The sequence below is a fragment of the Schistocerca serialis genome, chromosome 8, assembly GCF_023864345.2.
Source record: "Schistocerca serialis cubense isolate TAMUIC-IGC-003099 chromosome 8, iqSchSeri2.2, whole genome shotgun sequence".
In the NCBI taxonomy this organism is placed as follows: domain Eukaryota; kingdom Metazoa; phylum Arthropoda; class Insecta; order Orthoptera; family Acrididae; genus Schistocerca; species Schistocerca serialis.
The window spans coordinates 506437509-506461380 of record NC_064645.1 but is presented as its reverse complement, the minus strand read 5'-3'; the positions used below and the strand labels follow the sequence as shown (position 1 = coordinate 506461380).

The 23872-nt window shown below is 43.2% G+C and overlaps 1 protein-coding gene across 2 annotated transcripts in view; it reads right to left on the bottom strand.

Moving 5' to 3' along the window:
- LOC126416145 (stromal membrane-associated protein 1) overlaps positions 1–23872 on the bottom strand; it is a 142970-nt gene that overhangs the window by 90275 nt on the left and 28823 nt on the right. For both annotated transcript variants that reach the window (XM_050083693.1, XM_050083694.1), the window contains exon 4: positions 11069–11291. In XM_050083693.1, coding sequence (XP_049939650.1) covers positions 11069–11291 — 223 coding nt within the window. The remainder of the gene's footprint in view (positions 1–11068; positions 11292–23872) is intronic.

Sequence of the window (23872 nt, the reverse complement as noted above, 5' to 3'; positions counted from 1 at the left end):
AGAAGGGTCGTCGAGCAGATGCGCAAAACTATAGACCTATATCTCTGACGTCGATCTCTTGTAGAATTTTAGAATATGTTTTTTGCTCGAGTATCATGTCGTTTCTGGAAACCCAGAATCTACTATGTAGGAATCAACATGGATTCTGGAAACAGCGATCGTGAGAGACCCAACTCACTTTATTTGTTCATGAGACCCAGAAAATATTAGATACAGGCTCCCAGGTAGATGCTATTTTTCTTGACTTCCGGAAGGCGTTCGATACAGTTCCGCACTGTCGCCTGATAAACAAAGTAAGAGCCTATGGAATATCAGACCAGCTGTGTGGCTGGATTGAAGAGTTTTTAGCAAACAGAACACAGCATGTTGTTATCAATGGAGAGACATCTACAGACGTTAAAGTAACCTCTGGCGTGCCACAGGGGAGTGTTATGGGACCATTGCTTTTCACAATATATATAAATGACCTAGTAGATAGTGTCGGAAGTTCCATGCGGCTTTTTGCGGATGATGCTGTAGTATACAGAGAAGTTGCAGCATTAGAAAATTGTAGCGAAATGCAGGAAGATCTGCAGCGGATAGGCACTTGGTGCAGGGAGTGGCAACTGACCCTTAACATAGACAAATGTAATGTATTGCGAATACATAGAAAGAAGGATCCTTTATTGTATGATTATATGATAGCGGAACAAACACTGGTAGCAGTTACTTCTGTAAAATATCTGGGAGTATGCGTGCGGAACGATTTGAAGTGGAATGATCATATAAAATTAATTGTTGGTAAGGCGGGTACCAGGTTGAGATTCATTGGGAGAGTGCTTAGAAAATGTAGTCCATCAACAAAGGAGGTGGCTTACAAAACACTCGTTCGACCTATACTTGAGTATTGCTCATCAGTGTGGGATCCGTACCAGATCGGTCTGACGGAGGAAATAGAGAAGATCCGAAGAAGAGCGGCGTGTTTCGTCACAGGGTTATTTGGTAACCGTGATAGCGTTATGGAGATGTTTAATAAACTCAAGTGGCAGACTCTGCAAGAGAGGCGCTCTGCATCGCGGTGTAGCTTGCTCGCCAGGTTTCGAGAGGGTGCGTTTCTGAATGAGGTATCTAATATATTGCTTCCCCCTACTTATACCTCCCGAGGAGATCACGAATGTAAAATTAGAGAGATTAGAGCGCGCACGGAGGCTTTCAGACAGTCGTTCTTCCCGCGAACCATACGCGACTGGAACAGGAAAGGGAGGTAATGACAGTGGCACGTAAAGTGCGCTCCGCCACACACTGTTGGATGGCTTGCGGAGTATCAATGTAGATGTAGATGTAGAATCTCCGGCGACCACCAGGGAACAGCCTTCCTCCGAGGGAGGCCAGAAGAGCGGGGGATGGCCGCCGAAATAATTGACGTGGTTAAGATGCGGACCACCTCGTCAATGTCACCCTGTGGGGGAGACTCAATGGTTGCAGCGGAAGTAAAAGCCGCCCAGTCAGCCCTATGGAGAGCCCAGCGGGGCAGGCGCCCAGAAGAATGACACTGGGGCAGTGACAGATGAGAAAATGGTCACTACCGCACAGGTCAGGGTGCACCCTCCAGTGGAGGGATGGGACAAGTCCGGGGCTGCAAAGAGAGAGATCGATGGCCGAGAACGAGCCATGGGCCACACTGAAATGTGTGGGAGCACCGGTGTTCAAGAGGCTAAGGTCGAGCTGAGCCAACAAATGCTCCACGGCCCGACCGCGGTCATCAGAGACAGTCCCACCCCATAGAGGGTTGTGGGCATTGAAATCGCCCAGAAGCAGCAATGGTGGCGGGAGTTGAGCCAGCAGCGCAGCCAAGACATGTCGGGGGAGCTCCCCATCCGGAGGAATGTAAACAGAGCGAACAGTAATAGCCGGCGAGAGCTCAACCCTGGCAGCAACTGCCTCTAAAGGCATCTGAAGGGGTACTGGCGAGCCACAGACAGAGTGGTGAACAAAGAGGCAAACCCCACCTGACGCTCGTTGACAGGCAGCATGGTTCTTATAGTATCCCCGAAAACCGCGAAAGGCGGGGGTCCGCATTGCAGGAAACCAAGTTTCCTGCAGAGCAATGCAGAGAACAGGGGAAACACTCAGAAGCATCCGGAGCTCAGGCAGGTGGCGGAAATAACCGCCGCAGTTCCACTGGAGAATGGAAGCAGGAAGGGACTGGGAGGGCATGAATGCGACTAAGAGGCAGACAGCGCCTCAGAGCCAACTGCCGCCACCAGGGGAGAGTCAGCTGAGGCCATAGGAGAGGCCCCCCAAAGGTTCCGTGAGGGCGAGATCCACGGCAGAGGCGAGGATCTCCACCTCATCCCCGGAGCCAGGACTATGTACAGCAGGCGGTGCTGAAACCGCCGGAACGTCCTTCTTCTTGGACACATGCCGTTCCTTCTTCTCACGTCGGCCCTTAGGGTGAGAGGGCTGGGAGAGCTTCTCTGAAGGAGCGTCGGAGGCTGACGACGACGCAGAAGCCCTACGACCAGCAGGTGGTGGAACCTTCAGCCACTGGCTGACATCCGGCTGGGTAGGAGAAGAAACGGAGGAAGGGAGAGCCCCGAGGGACCCCTTCCGCGAGAGAGGAACTGGCGGAGGCAACGCCGGCGAAGGCAACGCCGGCGGAGAAGGAGGGGGAGGGATCGAGCCTCCCGGTTGTGGAGCAGATTTCACTCCCGAAGTAACCATGGGGGGAGCGACAGAAGAGGGTTTGCCCCCGACTGCTAAGGGGGCAACAGAGGAAGGCTTGCCCCCAAACACGAGGGGGGCGGACAGAGATACACGGCCCCGAGGGCCCACTGAAGGCGGCACAGATGAGGCGACAACCGTTGCTCGAGTGGGCGACGATAACGTGGCTGCAGCGTAAGATGTTCTAATGGAAGCAGGATACAACCTTTCATATTTCAGTTTTGCCTCTCGATAAGTAAGCCGGTCCAGAGTCTTAAATTCCATGATCTTCTGCTCCTTATGAAGAATGGGGCAATCCGGCGAGCATGGAGAGTGGTGCTCCCCAAGTTGACACATACAGGCGGAGGCGCACATGGAGAATCGGGATGAGAGGGGCGTCCGCAATCGCGACATGTAACGCTGGATGGGCAACGGGAGGACATATGCCCAAACTTCCAGCACTGGAAGCACCGCATCGGGGGAGGGATGTATGGCTTGACGTCGCAACGGTAAACCATCACCTTGACTTTCTCGGGCAAGACATCACCCTCGAAGGCCAAGATAAAGGCACCGGTGGCCACCCTGTTAGTCTTGGGTCCTCTATGTACACGACGGAGAAAATGTACACCACGTCGGTCCAAGTCGGCTCTCAGCTCGTCATCGGATTGTAACAAGAGGTCACGATGGTAAATAATCCCCTGGACCATATTTAAGCTACTGTGGGGAGTGACGGTAACAGGGACGCCCCCAGCTTATCACAGAAGAGCAACGCTCATGACTGGGCTGGGGAGGACGTCTTGAGGAGGATGGACCCATTCCTCATTTTAGACAACCACGCCAATTCCCCAAACTTATCCTCCAGGTGTTCCACAAAAAACAGAGGCTTCGTCGTAAGAAAGGAGTCACCATCAGTCCTGCTGCAGACACGGTATTGCGGTACGTAAGGCTCCCCCTTGGCACTAGATCGGCGTCCCTCCCATTGCGCAGCCAACGAGGGGAACGACTGAGGGTCATATTGCGCAGCATCAAAGTCTACTCTACCTCGCTTAGAGACGCTGGTGGCCGTGCAACCACCAGCTTGGTGTGATTTATTGCGCTTCATTGCGCCACATCCGCCCAGATGCCACCTACTCCGAACGAGGGCTCTCCCCAAGGGCGCCACCCAGCCAAAGCAACGGGTACCTGGCCGATATCCCGTTGCCCGGAGTCCCCGTGCCCCAGACAAGATGGGCACATACTCCTTGGCATGCATGGGGAGGAAACAGCTCTGGCATCTGTAGTGCGATCCCTGCGTGGTCAGGGGGCTACCACCAAGAGGGTACATGACGACCCCACCACAACGGATTGGCTACCGTGCTGGATTTTAGGTGTTGAAAGGGTCCACAGTTGTCGTGGGCGCGAAGAAGAAGAGTGCGCACAAGGCGAGAAGGAGACAACCCAGAGGATGTTGGGCGTAGTCAGCTTCAGGTTTCCACATCCAATAGATATAGTATCTAAACCGTAATGCAGAAACATTTAACTGTTTGCACAATCACATCAAAATGGATTCTCTCTGTCTCTCTCTCTCTCTATTTTTAAAAAACTACCACCTCCAAATGCGAAGGGTAACAGATTGTATTCAGTGTTACCCTTTAAAGGAACAGTCACAGAGTTCAACAGCATTTATTATGGATAAAATTCAATGTATGTTTTAAATCAATATTATGAAGCTGGCCAGTTTAATAATGACAAATTTTGTTATCATAGATAAATCATATGTACTCGACTAAAGGAGTTTCACTAGTAATGGTAGTAATCTCCAAATAATGAGTAACTTTTAGAACAGTCTTTAATAAAATTACATTTCTGCCAGTTAATTTTATTCAGTCTTTGCAGAAAGCACTTCCTTGATAGACTGAACATTTTTCGTAACTTTTGGTGATAACTTACTAATAACCAATGAGAAAAGAAGAAGGATAATTTGCTACTAACCATAAAGATGACACGTTAAGTAGCTGAGAGGCACAACAAAAGACTGTTACACATTTAGCTACTTCATCATCATCATCATAATCTTCAGCACACACACACACACACACACACACACACACACACACACACACACACACAGAAAAGAGAGACAGAGATTCATACACACACACAAACAAACAACCTCACACACACAACTGCCTCCTCTGGCAGCTCAGTCCAGTCCGAGCAGACAGGCATGTGTGCATGAGATATGCTTGGTACGTGTGTGTAGGGTGACCAGACGTTTGGATTAATACGGACATGTCCTTTTTAGCCCTTTGTCCGGGGTCCGGGCGGATTTTTACAGTGTCTGGCTTTTTTGCAAAGTTGAGCGTAATACAGTTAAATTTACAATTCGTCCTGTTCTATTGCTCTTTTCTTAAATACTTTAATTATTGGCACAGCCTTCGTGATAAACATGCACGAAGGCAGTGTTAGTAGGTGACACCAGGACCGTCGATGTTATCGTTGATCTACCAATAAGCGAATGCAAATATCAATTATTTAAAATTTTCTTTTCGTATCTTCGCTCTGTATTGGCTTGGCTTCCTGTAGTACACGTGTGATTTGTGAGTGTAATTTTTAACCAAGCGAGTTACGTAAAATGTTTGGCTATGCCTAAATGAAAGTGTACATTTTCTGATGTCCTTTCCTGCAAATATCCAGCTTTAAGAAAGGGAGAAATAAGTTTGAAGCAGAATGTAAGATATGTCCAGCTGGAACGTACGTCTCAGTGGCCAATAAAGGTAAGAAATAACTCGACAGATTAACTGCCATGGTTTTATTTCATTGTTTCATAGTCATTCAGTTTATCTATATTCGGAAGGTTAAAGTGTAGTTTACATGTCGTCAGCTGCTATTTGAATTGTAGATGTTGGTAGCTGTGCATCGAATGAAGGGAGGTTAGTGGTCTTACGTTTTTCGCTTTGTTAACAATTCCGTGTTGTTGACATAACAAAACAATTGACACCACACTGTCACCACAATCAATGTTTTTAATTTTTTATATATATTGCTCAGTTAACCACCAGCTGACCATCAGTAACAATCAACTACTAGTGTTACCGGTAATTCCGGCAGTCACGTGACTTGTCCAAAGCTGACAGGTGGTATCCGCAGCCGTTTGATGTGTCCTCTTTTTTTCTTCCTTTGTCCTCCTTTTTGAAGCTGTTTGTCCTCATTTTTAAACAATTGCATCTGGTCACCCTACGTGTGTGTGTGCCTTTTTTGAAGAAGGTTTTGACCAACAGCTAAATTGTTTAACAGTCTTTTCGTTGTGCCTATCTGTAGCTCAATGTGTCATCTTTATGGTGAGTAGCAACCATTCCTTTTCCTTCTATTGTTAATATTCCAACCCACGGTATCCACTGACCAATAACTGTAACTTAAAATGTGAACATTAGTAATACAATCCACAAACTTCCAGTGGAGTTTGCACAACATCATTTGCAAATTCATGAATTGAAGAATTTGCTTTTTCAATTTGAGAAGAACTACAAAAAGAACTTACAACGCATTTAAATATCCTGTATCTACTCCTCACTAAACACTGGTTACTGAAGAAGAAGATAATACACAACTGCTGAAAGCATGTCAATACAAAGCAATAAAATTAGGTCATTACTGAAATGTCCATCTATGAATTAGTGCAAATAACCAACAGAAAACACAATTGCTAGAATAGTTATCAGATAGAATTACACAGCAAATGGGAGCATGGTGAGGACGACAGCTACAAAATTACAATAAGATAAATGCTGTTGTCAACATGTGAAAATTTTGCCTTTTCTACTTTATCACACTAAAAGTTGACTAATACGACCATTTCCAGGCAAGGAAAAGGCTTTAAAAATATTAATATTAAAACTATTTCCCTTACTGTAATAATATCATTGCAACTCTAATCTGTCTGTCATACATTTGAGCCATTTTCCCATACATACTCACAGTTTGCAGTTTTTGCCCCTTTCATTTATACCTCACCACATTTTAAACACTATAACTGCCTTATCGAATGGAAACTTGTGCAAAGTTATACCAATGTGCTACAATATGGTGGCCTACAACCTTCTGACTTACAAGGGTAGTGATCTTAACTAAACTGAATATATTAATTTTACATATATAAATTGAACATATATTGAAATTTCATCATTACAGTTTAATACAGTGAGGGGAGAAAAAGAAAAAAATAGGATCAGTAGGAGCCAAACCCAGGTCGGCGAGCTGCCTGGCTGGATTTGACACCAGTCACCCGCAGAGCAGCCACAACAGCAGAGCTTTAAAAATACCTCACACTATATGATTGCACAATATCCTACACAAAAAAAGAAAAAAATTCAGACCTTTTGATTTCAGTAATCTGAGGCAAATGATTGGATTGACTTCTATTTAATATTTTTTCAGAACATGCTCTGCCTTCTTCAAACCATCTTGGTATTCACATAAATTGCTTTCCAGTATTGTTTCTTCTCTAATTAGTGTGAGGGCTACTCAGAAAGTAGGGAACATTTTGGCATTAAAAAAACGAAGTACAAGAAATATGTTTCATTACACTACTGGCCATTAAAATTGCTACACCACGAAGATGACGTGCTACAGATGCGAAATTTAACGGACAGGAAGAAGATGCTGTGATATGCAAATGATAAGCTTCTCAGAGCATTCACAAAAGGTTGGCACCAGTGGCGACACCTACAATGTGCTGACATGAGGAAAGTTTACAACCAATTTCTCATACACAAACAGCTGTTGACCAGCGTCGCCTGGTGAAACGTCGTCGTGATGCCTCGTGTAAGGAGGAGAAATGCGTACCATCACGCTTCCAACTTTGATAAAGGTCGGATTGCAGCTTACCGTGATTGTGGTTTATAGTATCGCGACATTGCTGCTCACGATCCAATGACTATCAGCAGAATATGGAATCTGTGAGTTCAGGAGGGTAATACAGAACGCCGTGCTGGATCCCAACGGCTTCGTATCACTAGTAGTCGAGATGATAGGCATCTTATCTGCATGGCTGTAACAGATCGTGCAGCCACGTCTCTATCCCTGTGTCAACAGATGGGGACATTTGCAAGACGACAACCATCTGCACGAACAGTTTGAAAATGTTTGCAGCAGTATGGACTATCAGCTCAGAAACCATGGATGCGGTTACCCCTGATGCTGCATCACAGACAAGAGCGCCTGCGATGATGTACTCAATGACGAACCTGGGTGCACGAATGGCAAAACGTCAGTTTTTCGGATGAATCCAGGTTCTGTTTACAGCATCATGATGGTCACATCTGTGTTTGGCGACATCGCGGTGAACGCATATTGGAAGTGTGCATTCATCATCGCCATACTGGCATATCACCCGGCGTGATGTATGGGGTGCCATTGGTTACATGTCTCTGTAACCTCTTGTTCGCACTGACGGCACTTTGAACAGTAGACGTTACATTTCAGATGTGTTACAACCCGTGGCTCTACCCTTCATCCGATCCCTGCGAAACCCTACATTTCAGCAGGATAATGCACGGCCGCATGTTGCAGGTCCTGTACGGGCCTTTCTGGATACAGAAAATGTTCGACTGTTAGCCATGGCCAGCACATTCTCCAGATCTCTCACCAATTGAAAACGTCTGGTCAATGGTGGCCAAGCAACTGGCTCGTCACAATACGCCAGTCACTACTCTTGATGAACTGTGGTATCGTGTTGAAGCTGCATGGGCAGCTGTACCTATACACGCCATCCAAGCTCTGTTTGACTCAATGCCCAGGCGTATCAAGGCCGTTATTACGGCCAGAGGTGGTTATTCTGGGTACTGATTACTCAGGATCTATGCACCCAAATTGCATGAAAATGTAGTCACATGTCAGTTGTAGTATAATATATTTGTCCAATGAATACCTGTTTATCATCTGCATTTCTTCTTGGTGTAGCAATTTTAATGGCCAGTGGTGTATATACATCTGAAAGGGCAACTAATGTACTAGTTTCCCACAGTCACCAAACACATTGAGGAACTTCTAGTGGTGGACAAGCTTTGAAAGACCTTAGCCGTAAAATTCTGCTGCCTCAGACTTCACCCAGTTGGTCACACCCACCTGGAGTTCCGCCTCGTCATCAAAGTGCTGCATTGCAAGCCAGTTCTTCATCTTGGGAAACAAATGGAAGTCACTTGGTGCAAGATCGGGGCTGTAGGGCAGATGAGGGAAAAATCTCCCATTTGAAGGAATTAAGGAGTTCTTTAGTGCAGTTTGCCATGTGAGGTCAGGCACTGTTGTGCAAAAACAAAATTTTGGATGTCAGCTTTCCTCAGCGTTTGTTTTGAACTGCTCTTTTAAGGCTGTGCAAAGTTTGACAGTACCAGGCAGAATTTATGGTTGCTCTACATTTGAGAAAATTAATAAGAAGCACACCTTGCCTATCCCAAAACACTGTCGCCATCTGCTTCCTTGCTGACAAGGTTTGCAAACATTTTCTTGGTTTCTGGGGGGGGGGGGGGGGTAAGGGGGGGGGGGGCCTTGTGTGCCCCCACTCGATGGAGTGTAATTTTGTCTCCCAATTGACATGTTTCACCGAGTCGCCACTGGTTATGATTCGATCCAGTAATGAATCACCATGTTTGTGGTAGGCCTCCAGTAATGTCAACATTGCCCCCATTTGCTGTACTTTATGGTTCTCCATAACCATTTTGGGCACCATTGTGCACAAAATTTGTGGTAGCCTAGCTTCTGAGTGACAATTTCAAATAACAAAGTCCATGAAACTTGTGGAAAAGAAATCAAAAGCTCCATTATTGTGAAGCGATGATTTTCACAAATCGTTTCATCAACTTTAGCACCAAGATCATAAGTCACAACACGCAGAGACATTCCCGCTATCACAGATGGATGCCGACTGAGCTGTCCAGCACGCACATACCGAAATTATGTGATTGGCGCGCGACTAGCGGCATCAAATGGAAACGTTCCCTACTTTCTGAATAGCCCTCGTATAATCTTTGAGAATACGTTACACGCTACTGGTTGCAAAGAAATTCCTCTGCAGTTAGTAACATCCTTTTTATTGCCTTTCTCATATAGGTTATGTATAAAGACCACCTTCCAATCTCCTGGGAGTTTCTATTTTCAAGGAGTCTAAGATTAATTTCAGCTCATTTTTTATTTTTGGTAGAGCATTTCCAAACTACTTCTGCAAGAGTGTCTTCTTCACTAGCTACATAAAGTTTTAATAATTTCTTCAATTTCTTCGATAGTTAGGGGTAAATATTATTCCACATTTTTATGAGTGTGTGATTATCTAAGCTTGTGTACTGGTTCTGGGAAATTAAAAACCTTATCAAAATATTTTGTAAGTGTTTCAATATTTTCGGCATTACTTATGCCGAATTTGTGAGCATTGTCCTAATCCCCTCTGCTGTTAGATTTACATTTGAAGTACATCTATCTGACTCTTTAAATCTCAATTTCTTCTATAAAGATCTACTAGAAAAGGGCCTCTTTAGCAGTCTCTGTAGAAGAAGCTCCTTCATACTACATTTCCCTGTAAAGTCACTTGTTTTAGCACCATGTAGCCTTTTGACTTGCAAGGGTAGTAATCTGAACAATTTTAATACAATTTTAACTGTGTAAAAATATTTAAATTTACTAATTACTAGTTTAACAATGTGAAAAAAAATGGTGACAGCAGGAATTTAAATCAAAGTCAGGTTGGCAAATTACCAGTTGAGACAATTCGGCCACGGTGCCATCACGACAGTAACACTTTATAAATCCCTTGCACTGTATGACTACACAATGTGGTACACACAGTTTCAAGGAAGAACACTGACCTGGTGCTGTGAGCAATGTTGCACTCTTAGTGACATAACATCAGAGCATGTGCAGTGGGAAACAGACTGTTGTGTCACTTCTCTAAGTTGATCACAGCACAGCTGACTACTTCTGCAGTTTACACTTCTTTCTAATTATTACAGTGAGACTGCTAGAGAGCACATTTTAATCTGTTTCATTTGAATATAAGCAAGCATTTTAAGAGAAATTGTGTGATAGTGTGATTTTTGGCTTGCATCCAAAGATAAATGGTGCAATCTTGGTGCAATTTCGGGTTCATATTCAAAGCAAAATTAAATAATTTCAGTGTGATATTTACATCACACTGTAGCATATTTACACATGATAACAGCCACCACTGGTCTTATTAGATGTAACCACAGTTTTGATTATTAAAATGTAACTGCCAAATTCCCGAACTTCTTTCTTATGTGCAGCCAGCAGACATACAAGATATGTATGCAATGAAACAACTGACAACACTTGCATTGACTTTGGGATTAGTGTCATTGATATTGTTAATTAGGAAATTAATTTGAAATTTGTTTACCAAGACCAAGGAGATCCTGTGTGGTTTGCTTCTGCTGCTTGGCAGCCTCAGGATTTGGCCGGCCAGGTTTGGGGCTAGTTGATCCTTTAGGTTTTGGGAGTAACTGAGGCACTGTTACTTCTGTTAATGATCCTGTCGATTTTCGGGTCTGCTGCTGCTTTGCTTCCTTCTTACGCTTCCTCTGCCGTTCTGCTTCCTCTTCCAGTTCCTTGTCCCAATTGACCTAAAATAATAAGCGAGTTCTGTAATAATACATAGAAGTAAATGTGAACAAATGAATACATTTAATAAATGAAAGCTACGTATCACGAGTCACTCAAAAACTATAATCCATTTCGTACTGAACGACCCCTGACAGCCTATATTCTGGTTACACAGCGTGACTAACTTGTGTGTGTCGACCCTTGCCGGAATTGTGGAAATGCCACTTTATGGTATGTGAACATTACATGTTAGTTAAAGGGGGTGACATGCGATAATATGTAAAAGAAATCATGCTTTGTTGAGTCATAGAACCATACCATAATCATGTGAACAATTTATTTTGCAGAGTTTAAAAATACAGTCTTTTTCTATTTGCAGGCAGATTTTAATTATTATCTGATTAGTCATTTCCACTGTTATAATGTGAAAGTCAAGAAGCTACGACTGAGTTTACCATTGTCACTGCTGTGGCAGAGGAAGTCAACTGTTGTCATTACTTGGTGGACAAAGCACAGGCGTAGAGCTTTAACTTTTATTGGTTACACTGTATGTCATTACTACTGAATGCTCCCCATGATCGTCAGCTAAATAGCTTATTAAGCAGTTGCGTTAGTAGCTAAAATCCATATGACACTGTGGTGGAACGAGCTGTCACGTCAGTACCCTGCTATTGTTGCAATATGTGAAAGCACCTATTCACCAGTGAAGGATGGCAACTTTGTGTGAGCACTGCAATACAGCATTGCCAAGTTCAGTTGTTGCAAATAAAGGGCAATAAAACAGGGTACTATGAATGAATGCTTTATATACAAGCATCTCGCAAATTAACAGTGAAAGGTACCATATATTTTAACTGCAAGCGAAAATCTATTAACTCAGATTCAGTGGGAAAGAAATAGGGAACACTTTTCCGATGATAAAGACATGAAGTTTCTCTCTGTGCTCTGAAAATTCACTTTCATTAATACCAAGACATTCAGAAGTTCTCTTGGCTGGCTGATGTGGAATTGCTTGTGCCCTGTTCTTTTTTGGCCTCAAAGCAAGCATGTGCACTGACCAACATGACTTTTCGTAACTCCATAAATGAAGCACGTTTTCATGTAACTAATTGTATCATGGCAAGTATCTCACGTAAGCACACAAAAACTTGTGAAAGTGAGCCTGCAGCATCTAATGACATAAAAGCAACTACATTAAAAACATGATGTTAGCACTTTATGTAGATGTATGTGCATAAAAATATAACTGTTGTTAAGGGCAACAACTTTGTCTTGCTCATACACATCACAACTAGGATGATTGCGGCAACCTACATCCACCATCACAAAGAAACAAATGACTACTCGGAAAGTGACGAAAATCCACCTCTAACGAGGGAACCTCCCCATCGCACCCCCCTCAGATTTAGTTATAAGTTGGCACAGTGGATAGACCTTGAAAAACTGAACACAGATCAATCGAGAAAACAGGAAGAAGTTGTGTGGAACCGTGATAAAAATTAGTAAGATATACAAACTGATTAGTCCATGTGCAAGATAGGCAACATCAAGGAGAATGTGAGCTCAAGAGCGCCGTGGTCCCGTGGTTAGCGTGAGTAACTGCAGAACTACAGGTCCTTGGTTCAAGTTTTCCCTCGACTGAAAATTTTACTTTCTTTATTTTCGCAAAGTTATGATCTGTCCGTTCGTTCATTGAGGTCTCTGTTCACTGCAATAAGTTTAGTGTGTGTGTTTTGCTACCGCACCGCAAAACCGTGCGATTAGTAGACGAAAGGACGTGCCTCTCCAATGCGAACTGAAAACATTTGATCGCAAGGTCATAGGTCAACCGATTCTCCCACAGGAAAACATGTCTGATATATTCTATACGACACTGGTGACGGCATGTGCGTCACATGACAGGAATATGTTGTCGACACACCTAACTTGTACACTTGGCGAATGGGTAAAAAGATTCTTCTACCTTGCCCAATTTAGGTTTTCTTGTGGATATGATAATCACTCCCAAAAAAGTGATGAAAACACAAGAGTTTGTCACATAAACTGAAAATAAAAATTAAACTTTTCGCTCGAGGGAAGACTTGAACCTAGGACCTCTCGTTCCGTAGCTGCTCTCGCTAACCACGGGACCACGGCGCTCCTTGGCTGACAGTCTTCTTGATGTTGCCTATCTTGGCATGGACTACTCAGTTTGTATATTTTACTAATTTTTTTCATAGTTCCACACAACTTCTTCCTGTTTTCTCGATTGATCTGTGTTCAGTTTTTCAAGGCCTATTCCGTGTGCCAACTTATAACTAAATCTGAGGGGGGTGCGACGGGGAGGTTCCCTTGTAAGTACAAAATGGTTGTACTTTAAACGGTGCAAACGAAATTTTTAAGGTAATTGCTTCTGCAACTCTCGCAAACTTTACACTCGCAAAATACACTCAAAAGAGCACACTTCCTCAAATATTACTGTGCATGCCCTCCCCTTTTCAACTAAAATGTAATATTCATGCACTGAATAAGAGTGGACATTTCTAAAATTCTAGCAAAGTACAACACATTTTTGTACATCATGTGATGCAACCAGAATGCAAGCTCAAAGTCAGTGGTAAATCATCATGAACTGGATAACAGTACTAATAGATCTGTAAACAGTCCCAAGGTTGGTTGGATGTCAAGAAGTTGTATACTAAGGTGACTAAAGTCATGGGATACCTATTAATATCATGTTGGACCACCTTAATGCAGCAACTTGCCATCACATAGATTCAACAAGTCGTCGGAAGTCCCCTGCAGAAATACTGAGCCATGCTGCCCCTATAGCCGCCCCCCCCCCCCCTCCAATAACTGAACGTGTTGCCATCACAGGTTGTCACACAAACTGACCTCTCAATTATGCCCCATAAATGTTTGGTGGGATTCATGTCAAGCAATCTGGGTGGCTAAATATTCGTGCAAACTGTTGAGAATGTTCTTCAAACCAATCGCAAACAATTGTGGCTCGGTGACATAGTATAGCGCACTGTTGTCCATAAATTCCATTGTTGTTTGGAAATATTAATGGCTGCAAATGGTCTCCAAGCAGCCGAATATAACCATTTCCAGTAAATGACTGAGGACCCAGTCCATTTCATGTAAATACAGCTCACATTATGGAGCCACCACTACCTTTAACAGTGCCTTGCTGACAACTTGGGTCCATGGCTTTGTGGGTCTGCACTACACTAGCCCTACCATCAGCTCTTATCAACTGAAATTGGCAATCATCTGACCTGGCCATGTTTTCCAGTCATACACAATCCAAGTGATATGGTCACAAGGCCAGGGGAGGTGCTGAAGGTGATGTGCTGCAAGCGAAAGCACTCATTGGTCGTCTGCTGCCATGGCACTTTAATGCCGAATTTTGCCACACTGTCCTAACGGATACATATGTCATATGTCCCACACTGATTTCTATGGTTATTTCACACAGTGTTGCTTGCCTGTTAGCATTGACAACACCTACGATAATGCCAGTGCTCTGTCATTAAGTGAAGCCAGTCTGCCACTGGGCTGTCTGTAGTGAGAGAATGCCTGAAATTTGGTATTCTCTGCACACTCTTGACACTGCAGGTCTCTTCATGTTTAACTCCTTAACAATTTCTGAAATTTAATGTCTCCTGTGCCTAGCTCCAACTACCATTCTGTATTCAGAAGTCTTTAAACAAATTCACAGAACATAAAAGGGATTGAAGCATGAACCTTTATAGTTTCACACCCAACCAGAAGGCAAGCTATACACACTATTGATTAATGAGACATTTGGTTCCTGTAATGGCATAGGTGTGAGAAGCACTATGAAAAGGCCAAGCAGTACTGCCTAGAGCATCTCACAATAACTTCAGTATGAAAACAGTTCAAAGCACTAATGAATTTGTTATATTACAAACAAGAAATCAATTTCCAAAAACAACATCTGTATCCATACCTCACGATCAACAGGCGCACGTACCAGAGGATACTTCCCATTGTACCACACTAAAACTACTACTTGCTGCAGTCACGTAATGATTATAAGTAGTATGACTTCTTAAATGCCTCATATGAAATTGCCCAGATAAAGGTAGCGAAATAGCAAGCACCAATGTAACAACATTGCAGTTCTGCTTTTTATCATAGCTGGCAAAAGTATTATAAAACCAAAAGACCAGTTTAATAAAATGCAGTTATGATTTAACTTTCTCCTAACGCCTTAAATCCTGTGCACCAAGACAATTCCGTCCAACTGATCCAGGCCACTACTTCACATTATTAAACAAATGAGATTTTTTTTCATGGAGTGATTCAAATGCTTTAAAGTCAGTCTCTTCTCTCTCGCTCTCTCCTTCCAGTAAAGAGTTGAGTACACCACAATGAGCAAAAATTTTAAGATAGATTTTAGCAATCTGCTCTATGTCTCTAGACATGGAGTACTAACTGTTAGTGAAAAAAATGTGGAGGATGTTAAGAGTGTCATTACAAAACAAATTCCTCCTATTTGTTTGTGTTGACCAAAAGTCTGAGCCAGATTGTGTTGTTACAGGACTTTTTTTTTATCTTTTTGTCCTGTTGGTTTTATTATCCTCAACTGACAGCAGCAGCAGCAGCAGCAGCAGCAGCAACCAGGATGCATTCCAAAATCGCATCTGACAAAATGCATATAATACATGAATGTATCATTGAATACCTCACTACTGAAGAAATTGTGCTATTGACACTAGTTGAAAGTGTATGGAGACGATACAGTAGATGTGAATAGTGTGAGATGCTGGGGATTGCGCTTTAGTGGTGAAAAGGGACTGTATGAAAATCCACACCCAAGTAAACCTTGCTCAGTTGCCACACCCCCAAAAAGCGCAGTCTTGATAAAATAATTCGCGATGATTGGTGGATTACAAAAAAGAAATTTTGTGAACCTCAGTTCCTTCTGTAATGCCTTAGACAATATATTACATAACTTTGGTTATCACAAAGTTTGTGAAAGATGAGAGGCTCCTACAAAATATTTAAAAATCATTGAATGGAACTGTCAGGACCTGCTGGACCAGTAGGACACTGAAGGTTGTAGCCTACCCGACTTTACTGCACAGATGTCCTTGGTAGCCAGCACTACTGCTGACATCTGGCTGAAAAGCTGGTGGTGAAAGTACGCTATTGTCAATAATTTATTCCACATAAAAACTAAGTTCAAACACTTGAACAGCACTTCGATATTGAACTCTCTTTCATGGTCAGTTCATGTCTCATACCTTCAGTTTAATACAGATAAATTGGTAGCCACATGCTACACTTGCATGATGTTCTACAACACAGCTCAAGTGCAGTATGCTAACACCAATGTAATCAATCAGAAATGTTCAAGTGTGGCAAATAATGTATCAACAAATCATGAAATAAATCTCTCTAGAATACTAACACAGTTTAAACAAGATACCACACTGTTCTCTCACTTGAATAGTATTATTAATGTTTGTTTGAAGTGCACAGTTATACTCCATTCTTTATCAACACTGCCAATAAAAGTCAAACAATGCCATTGCAAGTATTTGTTAGAAGTGAATACCGACAATGTTATAACATATAAGCCCACAGTAAAATTAATTATCAAGAACCGCGAATGAATTATTGAGATGAAGCTGTCAGATACAAATATTACTTAGGCATGGTTCATTCTTCAGTTCTATAGTTTTAGTAAGTGTACAACAGAGACATGTTGCGTAGACCCAGCCTTTTCCATGCATACTGGCAAACATGTTCACACTGTAATATCTGGCCACAGGCTAACAATTTCATGGTATGGATGGGTATTACAAAGAGTGGAGTAAGAATAAATTGTTATTTCCACAACTACATAATCTTTTACATTTCAGCTAGAATTTCAAATGTTGCCACTCACCTTATAGTGGAGATGCTGAGTCACAGTAGTTATGCCTATCTGCAACCCAGCATCTCCACTATATGGTGCGTGGCAACTTTCCTTCTCATAATGTTGTTACATCCCATCCTGGATTTTCAACTGTAATTTCAAATGCTTTACATGGACTGCAAACTGCGACTGGAAATTATCAATTTTTGGTTCAATAATAACAACTGCATGTTATCTGATGAAGAAAAATTCAGTCAGCAGAAGCATGTAAACCAAGTTAGGAATCTTACAACAGTTGTGCCAAAGATCTGAAGTGCCAGCCTCTCTGAACTTCAAACTCAGTTAACACAAAAGATAATCAAGACAAATAAAATGGGTTGCTGTAAAGTCAGATATTACACTTTACAATAATAAATGCCCTTACAACAAAAAAGCACATTACTATAACACACCTAACAAACTGTGTGGAATTTGCAATGAATATTTCTTAATGTGCTTTTCTGGCGAACTAACTATATCACTGTACTGTTGTGGAATTTGCAATGAATATTTCTTAATATGGTTTTCTGGCAAACCAACTATATCACTGTAGCCAGGATATCCAAACAAATGTAAAGGATAATAAAGTTAAGCTGAATTAATGCAACTTTTAGGTACTTGGTACATGTTATGAAAATGGAAGTATCTAAGATAGCAGAAAAAACCTCTTAAGGGGGATAACAGAACAGATGGGGAGTACACAACTTGCCATGTCCCAAGACAACCAATTTTTTAACTATCACCAGAAGTGAGGCGTCATGTCACCACTATGAGCAAGATTCTGAAGGACAGATCACAGAGTAATAACACGTAAACTCTCCAACAAAGAAACAGTTCACCTGCAGTCTTCTGGGACAGATTTCTACGAGAACTGTTACTTCATAATGCTGCTCAAGACAACACAAATTAGGTTGAAATAATCTAATTTCTTGAGCCAGGAGAGGGGAGGAGACAAATGTCCACCTTGCAACACAATAATGTCATGTCGACTAGTTTTGTGACAAATTTGGCTCCACTGTCCTACCACATCCACTATACACTGCTGCTTCAGAACCTTCAGACTTCTAGCTCTTTGAGCCTATGAAAACTCGATAAATTCAAGCAAGCCTTTATTCATGATTGACAGAAGTGCATAATGAATGGTAGTGACTGCAGAAGAAGGACAGCCTGTATCCAAAATCTCTTTCTATTTGCTGTGTCACTGGTTTTTTTGTATCTGTTTTGCTTTCCATGAAAATAAATGGGAGGCATTAATTTTGGAATAATCATCTTAGATGTGTTGTTGAAACTATTGCTCTGGTATTCACCTGCAGTGATTTAGGAAAATTATAAAATCTCCAATAAGGATGGATAGTGGTTACCAAAACCCAACTACTCCTGAATGACTCCAATACCTTAACCACTGTAGTACATCATTTCATCAATTTAATGTGGCCTTGCAGACAGGCCTACAAATTAAGTAAATCACCAACTCTGGGCATCCTCTACTATCGCTTGGTAAAGTAATAAACTCCTCAGTGATGAATTATTGACCTTAATGGGAAGTATATTTGAGGCCTGTGTTGCCTGCTCAAATTCAGAGTCATATATTGTTGATAGATGAACACTGTGTCTCAAACCAGGAATTTTAACCAGATTGTTGCCTTTTACAGTCAGTGTCCTACCAAAGCTTGGAAAGTAACTAGCCCTTTAATGGTTAAAATTTACTTTGCATATATTTGAAAAATATGATGAAAACTCTTCTGCCATTACAAGCAAACGAAAATTTTATTTATACTGACCGATTTTGAAAATCAGTCTAGTGGGGCACACATGTTCCATGAACCTAGTTAGGTCATATTTTCATACAAACTTATGATTTTCAAAGTTAAATATTTGTTTTAACTGTGATTTATCAGGATGGCAAATGCAGGAAAACTATAACAATTGAGTACTATAAAATTTATTCTCAAGACAATAAAAAACATGACATATCATCCTAATTCTCAACACAAAATTTAAACATGGCTTTGACATATCACATACCAAAGTTTTCTAGAGTCTATGACTTTTCTGGGGCATCTATACCCCACCAAATACAAATCATGTACAAGCCAGTTCCTCTACTGAGTAGTTTAGTGGTATTTTAGAAACTGTGTATGATGTACAAGAAAACACAGTTACTTCAGATATTCTTGAAATTAAGAAGATGGTGATTTGACGCAAATATGCGGACTGAAGCATCAAATGAAAATATGTACCAGACCGGGATTCGCACAACTAAAAGGACTACTCTAACATCTCCCTCCTCAATCCAAATTCCCATTCATGCCTCAGCCCACATGGTATTCTAGCTGAACTCTAACAGCAGTTGTGCAGAGTCATTGTGCCAAGGCAGACTAGTGGTTAGTACATCTGCCTACTGAGCAAGAGCTCTGGGCTCAAATTCAGCGTTGGTACAAATTTTCATTCGACACTTCAGTCTGCATATATACATCATAGATGTTTGAGACTTGAGAAGGTTTCTGGAAAAATAGTTTCATTTGATTAAAGCATCTATGCCTCAGTTTCAGGACAGCCAACACTTCAGCCTATGGCCTGAGGACAGTTTCTCCCATAATATACACGGCACAGTGTTCTGTTCTGCTTTGCTTTGGGGTGCAAAAAACAACTGGCATCATACATGCCCAAGTCAAAACTATAGAACATGAAGATAGAGAGGAGCTAGAAAACGACTATACATCAGTCCCAAGTGACATTATAGACGACAGCTAAAAACAGGGATGTGGAGAAAGGGCGAATAAGACACCATACAGAAAAGAAGGCCTAAAACTAAAAATTAAATGGCCTTCCCCATATTGCTTTGAGGATAAGAAGTAAAATAATGTTGCCAGCCCGCATGTCATTTGTTAACATGGCCAATAACTCAGACAGCAAACAACCAGAAACATAAATGGTAAAAAAGAATGGACATTCCATCAGGAAGTGTGACAGTTAAAACTAGGGTGCAAACTCTACGAAGTGTTAGGGTAGCACCACTTATCAAATGATGATGGCTAAAAAGGCAGTGCCCAATATGCAGCCTAGTTAAAATGACCTCCTCCCAGTGGGAGGGCCAAGAGGAGGTTGTCCAAGCTGCTGGGAGAGGCTTAATAAGCCGGAGGTTATTCCCATGAAGGGAGGACCATTTGCGATGCCACAGGGACACTACTTCTTGACAGACGGCAACACAGAGATCATCAGAGGGAATATAGGAACTAGTGGGCTGAGGTACGACAACTGCAGCCTTGGCAGCAGCATCAGCAGCCTCGTTTCCTGGCAGACCGACATGACCAAAAACCCATATACACATCACAGTGGTTCCACCAAGACTGAGCAAGTGACAGTTTTCCAGTACCCACTGCACTAAGGGATGTGTGGTGTCAGTGCACCTAGGCTTTGAAGGGCACTGACTGAGTGAGCAGAAGACAATTGAAAAGGCTGTGTCACAGGATGTACTTCATGGCCTGATAGAGGGCAAAGAGCTCTGATGTAAGTAGTTAGCAGCATGCCGGAAGCCGATATCGAAAGACATGGGTGCCAATGACGAAGGCAACCCAACCCCACTAACAGTCCAAGAGAAATGAGTGTACAGAAAGGTACTATCGCGAAGTTCCATGGGAAGGTCATGAAATTGAATGAGATAGACCGAGGCTGAGGTAGTGTCCTTCGGAAGCAAATGAAGGCCAATGTTCACACGGGACTCTACACGAAGCCAAGGTGGTGAAGAGTTCACACCCACCAGGAAAGTTGCATGGAGCATGAAGTTAAGCTGCCAGAGCAAGAGCCAAAAGCGAAATCCAGAAGGTAACAGAAGAGGGATGCATCCCGTATTGGTGATCAAGGGAATCATTGAAGGAGGTGGCATAGGATGGGTAGTCATGCATGGTATACAAACGGATGCATACATGCTGAGGAGAAAGTTACAGCAGTAGGACCATTCAGCAGCTTCAGCATATAGTCTCTCAACTGGGCTAGTGTAAAAAGTGTCAGTGGGCAAACGGATACCACGATGGTGGATAGTGATGAGACAGCTTAAGAGGGATGGGCATGCAGACACATAAAGCACCCATAGTCTAGTTTCAAATGGACAAAGGACCGATACAAATGGAGAAGGGTTGTTCGAACGGCACCACAGGATACCATTGAGGACATGTAGGACACTGAGGAACCACTTACAGTGGGCTGCAAGGTAATACACATGGGAGGACCAAGAGTGCTTCCTGTCTAGCATGAGACCCAGGAATTTCGTAGTTTCAATAAACAGAAGGGCAACAGGCCCAAGATGTAAAGATGGTGCCAGAAACCATTTGTACTGCCAGACACTCTTACAGACAGTTTTACCAGTGGAAAAACTAAAGCCACTGTCGATGCTCCAGGAGCAGAGGTGATCAAGACATTGCTGAAGACCCCGCTCAGTGAGACAGGTCTGTGGAAAATTGCAATATATGGCAAAATCGTCAACAAAAAGGGAACCAGAGATGCCCAGCGGGAGACAGGCTATTATAGGATTAATGGCAATAGCAAAGAGGACGAAGTTCAGGACAGAACCCTGAGGCACACCGTTTTCCTGGATAAAGGTGTCCGACAAGGCAGAACCCACACGTACCTTGGAAACTCCGTCTTTTAAAAATTCCTGAAGGAAACAGGCCAGGCGGCCACAGAATCAACATGTGTAAAGAGTACGGAGGATACCAGTTCTCCAGCAGGTATCGTATGCCTTCTCCAAATCGAAAAACACGGCCACAGACTGGGTTTTCCACAGAAAACCATTCAGGACATGGGTGGACAAAGTAATGAGATGGTCAAATGCAGAACACTGCCCTCAAAATCCACACTGTGCATTCATTAGTAAATTGCGCGACTCGAGCCACCATACCAGCCAGGCATGACTCATATATTACATCACCTTGCAAACGCAGCTGTTGAGTGAGAAGGGGCGGTAACTAGAAGGAAGGTTTTTGACCTTACTGGGCTTAGGTATGGGTATGACGGTGGCTTCACTCCAAAGTCCGGGAAATGTGCCCTCTGCCCACATGCAGTTCTATGTGTTTAGCAGAAAGTGCTTGCCGACATGAGAACGATGCTGCAACATCTGAATGTGGATAGTGTCTGGCCCTGGGGCGGAGGATCGGGATCAACTAAGAGGATGATCTAGCTCCCTCATATTATAGGTGGCATTGCAGCACTCACAATTCTGAGAAGAGAAGCGTATCGCCCGAGCATCCTCTGCTCACTTCCGATGGAGGAAGGTAGGGTTATAGTGGGAGAGCTCGAAACTTCCACAAAATTGTGGCCAAAGGTGTTGAATATGGCATTAGGGTCCACGATAACATTATCTGCTGCTATCAGGCTGGAAACTGGCGAATGGATCTTGGTCCAGAGAGCCGTCGGAGGTTGGCCCTCACGACAGAGGAAGGGCTGGAACTGTTAGAAGAACTAGTGAATGAAATCCAGCTAGCTTTTTTGCTATCCCGAAGAATGCGGCAACACTTTCACACATCTGTTTATAATGAAGTCAGGTGGAAAAAGAAAAGGCGAACTGCAACAGCTTGAAGATGGGTAGTCAAGGAGATGGTGGTGTGTTGGTGCTTATGGGCACCAACACACCACCATCTCCTTGACTACGAATGTCATCATGTATGAGCAGCATGACGCCCCCACGAGATGGAATGCCGACCTCAGAGGAAAGGTCAAAACGAACTGGGAAGAAATGTAGAAGCTCAAACTGGTCATGAGGGCACAATTTTGTTTCCTGAAGGCAGAGTACAAGGGGATGCTGCGATGCTAAAAGCAGCCATAGATCCTCTCTGTGGAATCGAAGGCCGCGAACGTTCCATTGGAAGAAAGTCACAATAATGAAGAGATGTAGCGGTGTCACCTCGGCGGCTGCCAAGTGACAGCCTGTGAAGAGTCGCTACTACAGGGCACAGAAGGACGAGGATCCTGCTCCACTGGGTCCACAGAACCATTGGCTTGCTTGAGCAGTCGGTCTGTGGAGTTCAATGGTGGTGCACACCGGCGACACAGATGCCAGCCTGACTAAGGTATCATGTGGCGACACCGTTTAAGAGGATCTTCGAGTCACTGAAGGAGAAGACCATTTGCCTTTGGTGGACTTCACGCCTTTCCGATCAGGGAAGACTTGGGTGTTGGTTGGCAGGAGGGACGTAGGAAGTCTTCACCAGAGTACTACTTCTGTCCTGGCCTACCGGTTGTGTAGCTGGTGGCTTCACTCCTTAAGGAGTTTGATGGCTTGTTGCACAGTTGGCTCTGGGTTGGCAATGCTACCTTGACACTGGGCGATTTCACAACCTCAGAGCTGAATTGGAGGTCACATGTCTGCATGGCCATGTCCTTCATGGAGTGAGGGGCAACAAGAACAGAATTATATGTGCCAGAAAGGAGAATGCAGGGTTTGCAATTAGCGAATAACTTGCAATCGACTGGGTAGGGCACTTTTTCGTTATCCCGGATCCCTTTGACAGCCCGCTCATCAAGATACACAGGACAATCCAGAGAGGTGGTGGCATGGCCACCATTGCAGTTGATATAGCGGGTAGGAGGCAGACAATCTCCCTCGTGCGCATCCCCACCACAGGTTACACATTTGGCTGGGTGTCGACAAGATGATGATGTGTGGTTGAAATGACGACACTGGTAGCAGTGCAT